The sequence below is a fragment of the Mesoplodon bidens genome (genome assembly GCF_964165515.1).
Source record: "Mesoplodon bidens genome assembly, chromosome: 3".
Lineage (NCBI taxonomy): Eukaryota > Metazoa > Chordata > Mammalia > Artiodactyla > Ziphiidae > Mesoplodon > Mesoplodon bidens.
In genome coordinates, this window is record NC_138178.1 from 25428114 (window position 1) to 25442739 (window position 14626).

The 14626-nt window shown below is 47.3% G+C and overlaps 1 protein-coding gene across 1 annotated transcript in view; it reads left to right on the top strand.

Annotated features, from left to right (window-relative positions):
• The first annotated feature begins 14248 nt into the window (after positions 1–14248).
• GDI2 (GDP dissociation inhibitor 2) overlaps positions 14249–14626 on the top strand; it is a 45805-nt gene continuing 45427 nt past the window's right edge. Inside the window, exon 1 of the mRNA XM_081229224.1 lies at positions 14249–14567. Coding sequence (XP_081085350.1) covers positions 14523–14567 — 45 coding nt within the window. The 5' untranslated portion in view covers positions 14249–14522. The remainder of the gene's footprint in view (positions 14568–14626) is intronic.

A 14626-nucleotide genomic window follows, 5' to 3' on the forward strand; every position in this document is an offset into this window, starting at 1 on the left:
ACCTTTTGAAGGGAACATTGTTCCTTCTGGTTGGAAACAGTCATGAAGTTTCATGCCAGCCCTCGTGGAAAAGCATTAGGAAAGAAACACTTGGAAAGGAAAGGAGAGAAAAAACCAAGTTGTGGAAAAGGGCAGATACTGGCTCCGTGGCCTGAGCTGATGTATGCACAGCCGGAGCCCGCATGAGGGCATTCTTGATGCCTTTGACATAAAAGGAGGCTGGAAAGGCCTGTGTTGTAAGTGGTACCCGTAACCTCTTGATCTAAGGGGCCAGAAACTGTAACAAATCGTGTTTTTTTCCCTTAATGTCTTCCCCTTCCCATCTCCCTGCGTCTCCACGCTATTCATTCGAGAAGTAGTCCCTGACGCCGTCGGCAGCCTCCCTCCCTGTCCTGCTCAGGTGGGTCTCCTGGTCAGAGTCCCTGCACCTGTCCTCCAGGCCCCCCATCCCCTGCATCTTCTCCATGGCCCCGATGTCTCCTTGCTCATCACTGCAAGTGTCATCCTCCCACTCAGCTCTCCTTGGCAGACTTTTGATTTTGTCACCTCGGTGAAATAAGCTACCATGCACATATAAACATGGGTTTATGCTTGTATATGTACAGAATGTTTCTGGAAGGACACATAAGAAACAGTGGGGAGTGGAGGTCTGGGGTGGAAGGAACACATGCTGCTTTCCACTGTACACTCAAGTTTTATTTGACTATTTTTAAACTATGTGGGTTATCTTGAAATCAAAAATTAATAAAAATATATACCACTGGCTTTTTAAGGGTTAATTGCAGTGTTAGTGTTCTGACACTGTAGAAATATTAGGCTCTAAGGTCGTGAGAACTTGCCCAAGAATTTCTCCTGCCCACCAGCTGAGCTGCAGGTCAAGGCCAGTTTCACGTATGACAAGAAGTGTGTGATGGTCTTTGTGCAACACAGGATCCCCAGGTGCCTCCCACAGGACAAGTGCCTGTGACCCCAATATGCAAATAAAGCTGTTTGATGAGCATGCTAATTTTCAGAGCTGTTTTCCAGGAGGCACTTGGATGAGCAGCAGGAAGGGTGACCACGCAGCGAGGCATGCTCTCCATCCACATCCCAGGCCCTTTTACTCTGCACCTTGAAGTGAGCAAAGCCCCCAGAGACAGAGTCCCTAGAAACCCACCACCTGATAGTGCTAAGAAGACAGAAACATAGACATAGACAGAGAGAGAGACAGAGACAGAGACAGAGAGACACAGAGAGAGACACACAGTGATAGAGAGACAGAGATAGAGAGACAGAGACAGGATGGGGGACGGGGACCTACTGCACGTTCCAGGGGGTGGAAACAAACACTTCATTACATCACACCAACAATACACACAGGAAGAGTTGACCTCATGTCAGTGGCTTGGAAAGTGTCAAAGGTGCCATGGGAAGAAAGGCCCAAGAAAGGGGGAGAAATAAGGCAAAAAAAGAGAGGGAGAGAGAGAGAGAGAGAGAAACAGGGAAGAGGGAGAAGAAAAGAAAGCATGGGCAAGAGATGCAGAGCTGACCAGAGGGTGTGTTTTCACAACCTGCGGTGACCAGGGGCTGCTGACCAGCTTCTGAACCCTCAGCCCTCGCTCCTGCTTACAAGAGAGTGTTACTTAAAACAGTGAAAGAAATGTTGAGAGATGCACTAGGCATCAAGGATACATTAAGCCCATGCATTTTTTTTTTTTTTTTTTTGCGGAACGTGGGCCTCTCACTGTTGTGGCCTCTCCCACTGCGGAGCAAAGGCTCTGGACGCGCAGGCTCAGCAGCCATGGCTCACGGGCCTAGCCGCTCCGTGGCATGTGGGATCCTCCCGGACCGGGGCACGAACCCGTGTCCCCTGCATCGGCAGGCGATCTCTCAACCACTGCGCCACCAGGGAAGCCCCCATGCATATTTTTTTTAATTTGCATTTTGGGTGTTCTCCTTCTGTGCTGACCAGTAGGGTAATCAGTGAAGCACAGCCAGTGGGGCAGGGCCTGCTGGCTCAGGCCCCCTGGAAAGCAGAGAGGAAGCACACGGACAGCTCTGAGTGTGAATTGAACCTCGTAGGTCAGAGGGCTGAAAGGTGAAGAGATTCCCTGGGTCAAAAGTAAAATCTTCACAGCATAAAGCAAGGCTTTCATAAAACACACCATGATAGTGTATGGGGAGGGGCCGGGGGGAAATAAATTAGGAGTTTGGGATTAGCAGATACACACTACTATATATAAAATAGATAAACAAGGACCTACTGTTATAGCACAGGGAACTATATTCAATGTCTTGAAATAACTTATAATGGAAAAGAATCTAAAAAAGAAGATATATATATGTGTGCGTGTATAACTGAATCACTTAGCTGTACACCTGAAGCTAACGCATTGTAAGTTAACTATACTTCAAAAAAAAAAAAGTGTTAACACATATACACAATGCTGATGGGATTCTACCAGCAGGGAAATGTAACTTAATTAACTGACAGATGGTGGTTAGAGGTACAAGCTACTGAGACTTTCTTAGGCATGGGTTTCCTCATCCATAAAATGGGGAGATTGACTGGGGCCTCCAAAATCCTTTTCCGTCTATTCTGGAATCCTGCGGCTCTACACTGTTTTAAGAGACGTATGGGGAGGCAAACCGGGACCTGCAGCGTCAGAGACCTGAAAGCCTTATGATGGAACAAAAACAAGATAAACATGACGATAAGCTCACCTGAATGTGAATGAAATGGCAAGAATAAAATGTCTACAGCTCAGGTCCACAGACTGATACATCAGCACAGACCCCCCTGACCCTGTTTGGAAGTTGTTTTTATTGCCACGGAGGAGGAAAGGTCCAGATGTTTTTAGATGTTCACCCGAGTAGCCAGTAAACCGCTGCGGCTGTAAACACCAGAGGAACCAGCGAGCCTGCTGCAGGCCCACCACTGCCGGGATGCAGGGATGCTGGTCACCTGGAACCAGCGGTGCTGGGGGGGAAGGGGGAGGGGCCCAGGCCATGTCTCCCACCCCCCATGTCATTGCCAGGGAGATAGTCACTCTCCCTGCATCACAGTTTTCTCACCTGACGAGGGCCATTTGGATTCCTTTTATTTTCTCAAGTGAAAATGCTATATTTTATTTTCTTAAAATGAGAATCTATCCCAAAGCATTTTAAAACTACTTATTATGATTATTATTTTGTTCCTACACTTTAGTTTTTAGAGCGGTTTCAGGTTCACAGCAAAACTGAGTGCAGAGATTTCCCACGTACCTCCTGCTTCCCCCACTATGAGCACCGGGCCGGGCAAATCCCATTTGTTCAACTGTGGAGTGTTTTTTCTCTGTGTGTCTAGTGCGTCAGAATCAGGACCTTGCTGACTCAACCGCCTGCCTTTGTTGGGGCGGGGGGAGAAGGAGGGATCCAGGAACCCACTGCTCCTTTTCCGTACCTCCAGCCAGTTCTGTTTTCACCCCTGTGCACGGCCTGGCCTTTGAGGTTCCACCTAACTTCTGGTTTTCTGGGGTCTTCTAGCTTGAATGCATTTGCTTCTTAACGCCTTACCTCTGTGCAGGCTCTGAAGTTTTGGCTTCCTCTGGTCTGTTAAGTCAGTTAGACTTGACCATCTGCTTCCGATCTTTCAAAAATTCCATCAGCTTCTCTCAACCACTGATCTCCTTTTCTATTCTCTTTGAACTCACAGGTTTACATCCTTTTTTATTCCCTTATTGCCATTTTAGCAGACTTTGAGGAAGGAGTCAGATTAAAGGCATGTGTTCGGTCTGCAAAACAGCATCTCATGTTCCTTCTTTTATTTTATTATTGTGCCCCCCCCCGCCTCCGCTCCCCTGTAACAGAGAAGAACAAACCTGACTCCATATTGGATCTGTTCCTTTAGCTCTAACTTTTGGGCTCTGTTGCCTGTGCTTAGTCATGCTGGCTCTGCACCTTTTGTAAAAGAATGTTGCCTATAGCCTGAAATTTATGGGGTAGCTCATTCTCAAGGCTTTGACCTTTAAAGGTATAACACTTTTCTTTTCATGTAGAGATAAAAAGTTGCAGAACAGAGAATAACAGTTGTCTTGGTGGAGGTTTATAGGAACAATGTGACCAGACCTACATGGACAGCTGCAAGAACAAAGGATTCTGGCACCAAGAGGTTTGCAGCAACCAGTCACCTCCCCTCCCCTTTTAGCATTAAAGAAGTCCGAACGGGGCTTCCCTGGTGGCGCAGTGGTTGGGAGTCCACCTGCCGATGCAGGGGACGCGGATTCGTGCCCCAGTCCGGGAAGATCCCACATGCCGTGGAGTGGCTCGGCCCGTGAGCCATGGCAGCTGAGCCTGCGCATCCGGAGCCTGTGCTCCACCACGGGAGAGGCCACAACAGTGAGAGGCCCGCGTACCGCAAAAAAAAAAAAAAAAAAAAAGAAGTCCGAACGAATTCTAACTCGGGTAAGATGGCTCTTTGGGACACGAGTCCACCATCTTCTCTGTCAGCTGGATTTCCAAATAAAGTCGCTATTCCTTGCCCCAAAACCTCGTCTCTCTGTTTATGGGCTTGAGTGGCAAGCAGTACGAGCTTGGACGCAATGACATCCCATACGTGCACCTGCTCTCTAATGAGTGCCATTGCAATTCAACTTAACATAAGTATTTAAACATAAGTATATTTTGAACAATGTATAAGATGCATGTGATTTACAGTTTTACAATAATGGCATTGTGCTGGGAATCCCATTCTGTTTTCAGCCTCCCTCACTTGGCTACATTGTAGATTAATCCTTCTGATTGCTGCAGGAAGGTTACCTCCAACTCTTTGCTTCTACATGTTGGTATCCGATGAACATTTTTTTTTTTTTTTTTTTTTTTATAAATTTTATTTTATTTTTATTTATTCTTGGCTGCATTGGGTCTTTGTTGCTGCACGCAGGCTCTCTGCAGTTGCAGCGAGCGGGCTCTAGGCGCATGGGCTTCAGTAGTTATGGCTCACAGGCTCTAGAGTGCAGGCTCAGTAGTTGTGGCGCACAGGCTTAGTTGCTCCACGGCATGTGGGATTTTCCCGGGCTGGGGCTCGAACCCATGTCCCCTGCTTTGGCAGGCAGACCCCGAACCTCTGTGCTACAAGGGAAGCCCCCCGATGAACATTTTAACACATCTTCTGACACACCAGAAAACTGATTTTTGATACATACCCAGGAGTAGGGAGATGGGATATAGGGTGTACGCATGTTAAATTTATTAAATACTGCCGATTTCTCTCCTAAATGGCTATGGCAATGAGAACTCCTTAGAGCCCTTACATCCTTATTGTGGCTCTCCCGAAAGAGGGTATAAAAGGCAACACTTCAACTTATATGACCCTGGAACTCTCTCCAGGAAAAGCATCTTGAGCTCACTGGGAGATGCTGATGTAGATTATAAGGGACTGGAGGAGCAGCACACTGTTTGAGGAGGTGGGAAGAGATTAGTAGCTGTAAGCCTAGCTCGTTTTCTTTTTTTTTTTTTTTTGGCTGCGTTGGGTCTTTGTTGCTGCGCGCGGGCTTTCTCTAGTTGCAGCGAGCGGGGGCTACTCTTCGTTGCGGTGCGTGGGCTTCTCATTGCGGTGGCTTCTCGTTGCAGAGCACGGGCTCTAGGCGTGTGGGATTCAGTAGTTGTAGCATGCAGACTCAGTAGTTGTGGCTTGTGGGCTGTAGAGTGCAGGCTCAGTTGTGGCACACGGGCTTAGCTGCTCTGTGGCATGTGGGATCTTCCCGGACCAGGGCTCGAACCCATGTCCCCTGCATTGGCAGGCGGATTCTTAACCACTGTGCCACCAGGGAAGCCCCAAGCCTAGCTCGTTTTTAATCTAACAGAGTGATTCTATATAGCCATCACTGCATAGTGGATCCTTATTTGCCAGCTAACCCAATAATTAATTTTTCTGTTATCGGAGAAAAGACAAGATGTTCTTCCTAACACTTTGTTATCTTTTTTTTCTGGTAGGAGTCAAGACTGACCTTGGAATTTTTTCCCAGCGCCATGGGCATCTGAGAGTCAGTGGTCAAACTGTGACTATTCCAGTAAAACACTTCTTGCGTCTGTTCACCAATTGCTGGCAAGAAGACCAAGTCCAGCGTTCCTATCTGACAGGCAGACAGGCCCACAGTGGTATAAAGAAGAGAATTAATTTTAAAACGTTAACATTAAAAATAGTAATTAGATATCAAAGGTTAAATGGCTTTGAAAATGAAAGCAATGCTAATCCAAAGTAGGACTGTACTATTATAACCATTAAATTAGTCTGGAATTAAAATATAACCTCTGTGTAGACAGGACCTAATCTAAGCTCAGTAAGGCCTAGCACAGCACCTGCCACAGAGGAGACATAGTAGATAATTATTGAAGAAATAAATGAAAACAATTAGATATTTTTATTTCAAAGGCCTTCTACTGGAAGATTGGGGGTTAAACATTAAAGGTATATAGATATCATAAATATATCTCTGAGAAAAATTTCCCCTAAACCACATACAAATATAGTACAGAGTCAGGCTAGAACACCTCACTAGGGTTAGGGAAATGTAATAGACACCTCCTAGAATATCTGTCCATCCCTCTTTTCTGGGAATGGAACACCCCTCCCACAGGGGTGGACTCCTGGCAGCCATATTTCTGCCATGTGACCCTATGCCCTGGCTATAGTTAATTGGGTCAAATTGGACACAGACTTGAGCTGGGCCAATCCAATTCTCTCTTCTGGAAATTTGATGCTGAATTATGAAAAACTAGATAGTCTGGTTTAGAGGTTCTCACCCGCATTGATTTTTGCCACCCCCCCGACCCCCGGGGGACACTGACAATATCTGGAGACATTTTGATTGTCACAGCTGGGATGGGGGTTGGGGGATGCTGGCATCCAGTGGGTAGAGGCCAGGGATGCTGCTAAACACACTGCAATGCATAGGATTGTCCCCACCACAAATTACCTGCCTAAGTGTCGGCAGTGTGTGGCTGAGAAACCTTGCTCCAGGTGAGCCCCTGAACAGGCATTGGGTAACTCAGGTGAGTGGGGCTGCCCACCGCCATCTCCCTTCTTCTTCCAAGGGAAGCAGAGTGGACCCACAGGGAGAGGCCAGCGGAGAAGCCGGACAGAGGGCCGCTGAGCTCTGAGACAACCTTCCAGTTCCTGATTCCTGTTCCTTCCAGAACCCTGACTATATTTTTGCCCCTTTATCCTTATAATATATTCTCCTTTTATTCTAACGATAGCTTGACATGGTTTTTGTTATTTGAAACCAAAGTAACTTAAGTTAATACAAGAAACATTCAAGTGAATGCGTTTTTTTTTTGTTTTTTTTCTTGCGGTACGCAGGCCTCTCACTGCTGTGGCCTCTCCCGTTGCACAGCACAGGCTCCGGACGCGCAGGCTCAGCGGCCATGGCTCACGGGCTCAGCCGCTCCGCGGCATGTGGGATCTTCCCAGACCGGGGCACGAACCCGTGTCCCCTGCATCGGCAGGCGGACTCTCAACCACTGCGCCACCAGGGAAGCCCTGAATGGTTTTTTGAAAAATAAATAAATTTATTTATTTATTTAGGGCTGCGTTGGGTCTTCGTTGCTGCACATGGGCTTTCTCTAGTTGCGGTGAGCGGGGGCTACTCTTCATTGCAGTGCGCGGGCCTCTCATCACGGTGGTTTCTCTTGCTGTGGAGCACGGGCTCTAGGCGCATGGGCTTCAGTAGTTGTGGCTCGCGGGCTCTAGAGCGCAGGCTCAGTAGTTGTGGCGCACGGGCTTAGTTGCTCCGCAGCATGTGGGATCTTCCCGGACCAGGGCTCGAACCTGTGTCCCCTGCATTGCCAGGCGGATTCTTAACCACTGCGCCACCAGGGAAGTCCCCAAGTGAATGGTTTTAAAATGACCTAAGCAACATTAGGGCTTGGGCAGCTTAGAGGTCTGTCTAGTCTTTCAGGATGGAACAAATATGTGAAATGAAATAGTTAATTGTCATTACTTCTTCATCCCACGAGGTCTCTACACTTAGGTGCTAGAGTGAGCTGAATCTTCCTCAAGGGCAAAGGGGTCTAGAACATGCCTGCCCTGTGCCTGTGATTCTTCTGGGAATCAGGACACCTGGCTTACCTGTCCTGCCACCACACCTGAGCCCCACCCAGTTCCACCAACTCCCAGTCCATATACAAAGCATCTCTGCAGAGCTGCTAATAATTACACTTGCTAATGATTTCTATTTTGCATATTATTTTGTATTTCCATGTACATCATCAGTCTTGGTACTGATTTTATTTCTCTATATACAAGAATTCAATAAAAGTGATGGAGGCTAAGACACTGAAATGGTCTTTGATACTCAGTTTCTTCCTGGCAGTTACATTTTTCTCTACATTTTAGGAATATTGTGAGTTCATTCTGTTATCCATACATACAGTTTCTTAAACATTTAGGAGTCATTGACCCCTTTGGGAATCTGATGGTGGATCCTCTCTCTGGAAAAATTCACATAAGCACTATATTTTGCATACAAATCTGAGGGCTCACAGACCATTGAGAGGCCATTATAATTATCCTCCAGATTCTGAGCCTTGCATTAAATATTTATTTACTGCCTACTATGATTTAGGTGGTAAGGAACAAAAGGATGAAAAGGGAGCGTTCTACCCTTGAGAGGAATACAACTTAGTAAGACTACAGAGCAGTAAACACTCAGGTGACAAGTGTCAAGAGAGGGTTGGTAGAACCGTGTAGCCCAGAATAGAGGAGTTTAATCCCGACTGGGCATTAAGAAAGGATTCCTGGAACAGGTGACATCTGCACTGAGAATTCTAACAAGCAGGAGAAAGCAAGGTCAAGTAGAAGGAGAAGGAAAGAACATTTCAGATAGACGGAAAAGTATGTTCAGAAGGGAAAGAGGGGACTTCCCTGGCAGTCCAGCGGTTAAGACTCCACGCTTCCACTGCAGGGGATGCGGGTTCAATCCCTGGTTGGGGAATTAAGATCCCGCATGCCGCATGGCACGGTGCCGCCAAACAAACAAAAAACAGAAGGGAAAGAGCCTGGTGAGTTCACGGAACGCAAAAGCATTTAGCTCTCTGATCAGCTGTCTGTTGGCTCCCGGCTCCATGCCTGCTTTTCTCTATGTTGCAGGAGGCTGAGTCAGCAGAGTACACCAACCAGATCCCTCTGCCAACTCGCTTCTGGAGCTTCTGGGGAGGTGCTGCCGAGGGGAAGCGCTGGTAGGAGACTGGAGGCAGGAGGCAGGGAGGAGCCATGTTCTCTGCCCTTGTAGCATCTGGGGGAGGGGGCAGCAGTAGCATCAGCGAGTGGGGGGGCACTCCTGGGCTCCTGGGGCAGTGGTGGCAAAGTAGCCCTGCAGTGGTAGTACCGGCAGCGGGTCAGCCTGAGCAGCCCAGCAATCATGAGCATTGGGTAACACACTCCCCTTCTGCTCCAGCCTAGTACCCAGGCACTTCCTCACTTCTGGGTCACCTTTTTTGCCCCTCCAGCCCTTACAAGTTTTGAAACCAATTCCATATATTTTGCTGCCTCTGTTTAAAATACCTAGAGCGGCTCTGATTTTGTGACTGGAAACTAACGAATACAGCAATGGATTAGAAAATACGGTGGAGGAGGGCTGGGGTGAGGATTTGTTTGACTAGGTAATTGAGGCAGATCATTCAGGCTCCTCTTAGGAAATGACCAGGTGTTTGAACTTTATGCTAAGAGCAATGGAGACCCATGAAAGACTTTAAAGTCATGGTCAACTCAGTCACTTTCTATGAAGATCATTTGGGCTATAATATAGAGACCACTAAACAGAAGGAAGCTTTTGCAATGATCTAGGAGAGAATTTGATGGTGGCCGGTACTAGGGTAGTGGCCGTGAGGATGAAGAGAAGGGACTGGAAGGCTTTTTATGAGGTGGAATGGCCAGAACATAATGGGGCATTGTGGCCAATTAAAGGCGGCTACAGATTCATTGGCACTGTTTCCACTGATAGCTGGGTTCTATAGCTCCTCCTTTTGAACTTGGGTGTGCTCTGTAACTGCTTTGACAAAAGAATATGGCACAAGGGACACTGTGGCAGGTTCTGGGCCTTAAGAGGCCTGCAGCTTCTATTTTTGATTTCTTGCTTCTTGGAATTTCTACTATTGGAACACAACTGCCATACTTTGAGAAGCATACGCCAAATGGAGAAGTCACACATATATAGCTGCTCTTGTTGACAGCCCCAGCTAAGCTCCCAGCCAACAGTGGCAACAACTGTCAGCCATGTGGGTGCCATCTTGGACGTCCAGATCACTAGAGCCTTCAGATGACCCCAGCCCCAGGCCCAAGCAATTCCCATGCGTCTGAGCCCATTCAACCCACAGAACCATAAGAGGTAATAGTACACTGTTGTTTTAAGCCACTACATTTGTTGGTTTGTTTGTTTTAAAGCCACTAAGTTTTAGGGTGGTTTGTTACACAGCAAAAGAAAACAGGAATATATGTGGAAGGAGAGAAAGAAGACAGAATCAGGACGATACCTAGAATTCTGGTTTGGGCCCAGGGTGGAGCCAGTCACTGCTGAGATGGAGACCACGGACAGATGAAGAGTTTGGGGGTTGGGATGGGGGAGTAAATGACCTATCATAAACTAGAAAATATATATTTTTGGAAATTCATTAAAATTTTTTCTAGATCCTATCATATTTTATCTTCAGCATTAGCCATCCTGATTTTAAAAAGATTTATGTTTTGCCAATTCCTACCTTTAAGAGCCTCTAAAATATGAACTTTAGTATCCTCTGCTATAAGAAAAGCTGTGCTTTTCAAAAGTACCAAGAGGAGCTGGTACCTATTTCATCACATTTAGTCCTTGTAGATCTAGGGATCAACTTCCAGGTCTCTTATTGATTCATCAGATATTTACTCATCACCTGCCAGGGACTCAGCAGGACTCAGAGAGTTTACATTCTGATCCACAGGCAGACAAAAAACAAGCAAATGATCACCAATTTATTTAAAAAAAAGGAATGAAAGAAGCAAGCAGGGGGCTGATGGAGAATAAAAGTTGAGGGGAACCCACTTTAGATAAAGTGGTCAGGTTTTAAGCTGAAACTTAAGGAAGTGTAGAGAACTAGCTGTGAGAAGAGGTGCAGGAGGGGAAGTGAGGGTGGGTAGCCACAGGACTGCCAAGAGTGCAAGGCCCTTGATTGGTTAAAAGCTCCACCAGATTCTAGGAACTGAAAGACTAGTGTGTTTGGAGTGTAGTGAGCCAGAAGTATGGCAAGATGGAGCGGGAGAGGGAGAAAAGGCAGATTAAACAATACTTTTTAGGCCCTATTCAAGAATTTGCATTTTACTCTAAGTGCAAAACACAGGCAGAAGCATGAACATGCTCTGATTCAAGTTTTAAGAAGATAATGGTCAGAACACCCAGGAGGGGGAATACTGGTTGAGAAACTGTTGTGGTTTTGGACAGAGAAAGACAGCCTGGACTAAGGTTCACTCTAATTTTCTTTTCCTTGGACTCTTGTCTCTTCCTTTGTGAAGTGCAGGCAGAGAAACAGATCAGCAAACAATTATTCCCAAGTGCCAAGTATAAATAAGACTGTCTCTTGACTCCTCTTGCTTTGTGTAAAGATTTGAAACATTTTCAAGGTTGATGGTGTTTTCTACTCCTCTCCACCAACCTACTTCCCCCAACCTAAGGTTTCACACTCTATCAGGAACTGCCATCTGTGGCCTTTGATACACTGAACCAATTAGTGGCTTTTAAGCCACTGCACCATAAACAGTATTTGTTGTCTGCCAAATTCCTTGGCAACTGGAATAGGTGGGGTGGAATCTGGATGGGCTCAATCTGTTGAAGATTAGTTCTTTTTTTTTTTTTTTTTTCTTCTGCAGGGCCATAGGACTTATCTGCCAACAAAACTAAACTTGAGTGTAAGGGATCAGATGGAGGAGCCTTATTAACCTTAAATTCTGTTCTCTTATCCAATACCTTTAAGTTTTTCAGTAATTCCATGTGGGTATTGATGAACTATCCTTCACTTAAGACATGGCAACGTAATTCAGCTGATATGCTTAAAAGCTTCTTCAACATTCAGAGGCTGATGGCAATATGTGAAAAAAGTTCTAGTTAAAAAAAAAAGAGTCAATATTTTCGGTCAGTTTAAAAACATAGGTAACATTATAAAAGCAGCCCCAGAGAGATCCCTTGTCCCTTCCGCCATATAAGGACACAGTGAAAAGACAGGGTGAACCAGGCAACTGGTCCTCACCAGACACAAATTGACCCTGTACTTCCTAGACTCCAGAACTGTAAGAAATAAATTCCTGTTGTAAACATGTTAGATACACATGACACCTGACTACTTAGAGGGTAACAGCAGGACTTTCTTAAGGCATCACCTGTTTAGCCAAAGAAAAGTCAGTTACACTGTTACACAATCTGTTCAGTAGTCTAGTAACTTTGCACTTGATTTTTGTCTACTTGTAAAAATTCATTTGGTCACTAATGTATACAAATCCAATTAAGATTGAATGTAGGGACTTCCCTGGTGGCCCAGTGGTTGGGACTTCACCTTCTAACTAGGGGGTGCAATCCCTGGTGGGGGAGCTAAGATCCCGCATGCCTCCTGGCTAAAAACCCAAAACATAAAACAGAAGCAATATTGTAACAAATTCAATAAAGACTGTAAAAATGGTCCACATCAAAAACATCTTAAGGGCTTCCCTGGTGGCGCAGTGGTTGGGAGTCTGCCTGCCGATGCAAGGGACACGGGTTCGAGCCCTGGTCTGGGAAGATCCCACATGCCGCGGAGCGACTGGGCCCATGGGCCACGGCTACTGAGCCTGCGTGTCTGGAGCCTGTGCTCCACAACGGGAGAGGCCGCGACAGTGAGAGGCCTGCGCACCGCGATGAAGAGTGGCCCCCGCTTGCCACAACTAGAGAAAGCCCTCGCACAGAAACGAAGACCCAACACAGCCAAAAATAAATAAATAAATTTATAAGAAGAAAAAAAAAAACATCTTAAAAAAAAAAAAGATTGTAAATTTAAGCAGCTTTCTTCTCCCTCCCCCCCACCCCCCCCAAAAAAGTCCATCGTCCAATATAATACACCTTCTTAACCTCTAGTTAGGGGTGAAGAAACATTGTAAAAAATTGTTACATTCTTTCCTGAATCAGAGTGATTTAAACATAAAGGAAAGCAGATCCGTCTACCAAGGTTTACTTTATGCTATTATGCTATTCATAATAACACTTATCCAGCTATGTTTGAGAGTAAATCTTGAAGGAAATACCAACTCTTGTCTGCTGAGTATGCAGACCTGTCACAGGCTGAAAACACAGGTTGTCAAGGCCTTTAGGAAAATGACTTTTCTAGGCCTGTATAGGGTCTAGTCTCCGGTTGAGAACACAAGCCACTGCTTACACCTCACCCAGAGCTGGAGATGCCAAATACAATCCTAAAAAAAAGGTGTGTGTGTGTTTGGAGGGCTGGGCGGTCACGGGTAGAGGGAATGGAAGGCAAACAGGGACTCTTTTCTGCTACACTCATGGCGTAAACCGATGCACATACTGGTCAGCTCTTTTTACAGCTCGTTTAAGTTATAGCCCTCAGTAGGCGCAGACCTGCTTCCAATCAAATCTGGCCTTCCCCTTTATGCGAAGGGTTACTTTTTAAAAGGAAGGTTTTTTTGTTCGTTTTTCGTTTTTTAAAATTCTTCTAAATTTCCTAAGGCTGCACAAGGGGCAATGCATACAGCAAGGACGACATAGGGCGGGAAGTAAGAGAAAACGGTGACTTCTGAATTCCTTAAAATATGTTGGGTCCTTTTTCCTTCAGGAAAGGGAGGCAGGATAGAAAGAAAAGCAAGAGAAGTTGCAAAAGACCAGCCTAGGCGCGCCGTAGGGGCGCAGGGGGCTGAGCCGCAGCCAGGGTCAGGCCACATGGCGTCAGCTCCGGGTCTGCGGGGCCCGGGGCGGCCGCCCGCTGTCCTGGCACAAAGTCCAAGGGCGGCAGCAAGGCTCCCGCTGGGCGGCGGGAGTAACGAACTGGACAGCTGACCCCCGGCCGCAAGCACGCTCCCGCCCCTGCCTTCGGGGGCCAGCGCGCGACCGCCTCCGCCCCCAACCACGGTGGCAGCGCGCCGCGTGGAGAGCCGGAATTCACAAGGGGCACGGCCCGCCCTTTTCTCGCGAGAGGTAGGAAAAGAAGAAGGTTGGGCGGGCGACGGGGATCTAGCCAATGAGCGAGCGGGAAGGGCGTGATCGACGGCCTCCTCTAAGCCCCTTCCGGGCTGTAGAGGCCCCGGTCGCCGCCCGCCTCTCCTCTCCCTCCTTGCCCTCCCTTCCCTCACCGCCCCGCTCTTCTCTTTCCGTCTGAGGTGGCGGCCGGCTCCCTCCTCGCCAGCTCCGTTTTCCCTCTGCTCCCGCTTCCCTTTTACCTTGTGCCCGGGCCCGGCCTGAGCGCTTCCTCCGCCTCCTCAGGGTGGCCGCCTAGCTCCTGACCCCTAGAGTACTGCGCCTTTTCTTTTCTCTGGGCTTCTGTCCGCGCCCGGCCCCGCCATGAATGAGGAGTACGACGTGATCGTGCTGGGCACCGGCCTGACGGTGAGGCCTGGCGGGGAGGGGCGGGGGTCCCGGGGCCGGGGTCCAGGGTCGGGAGCGGG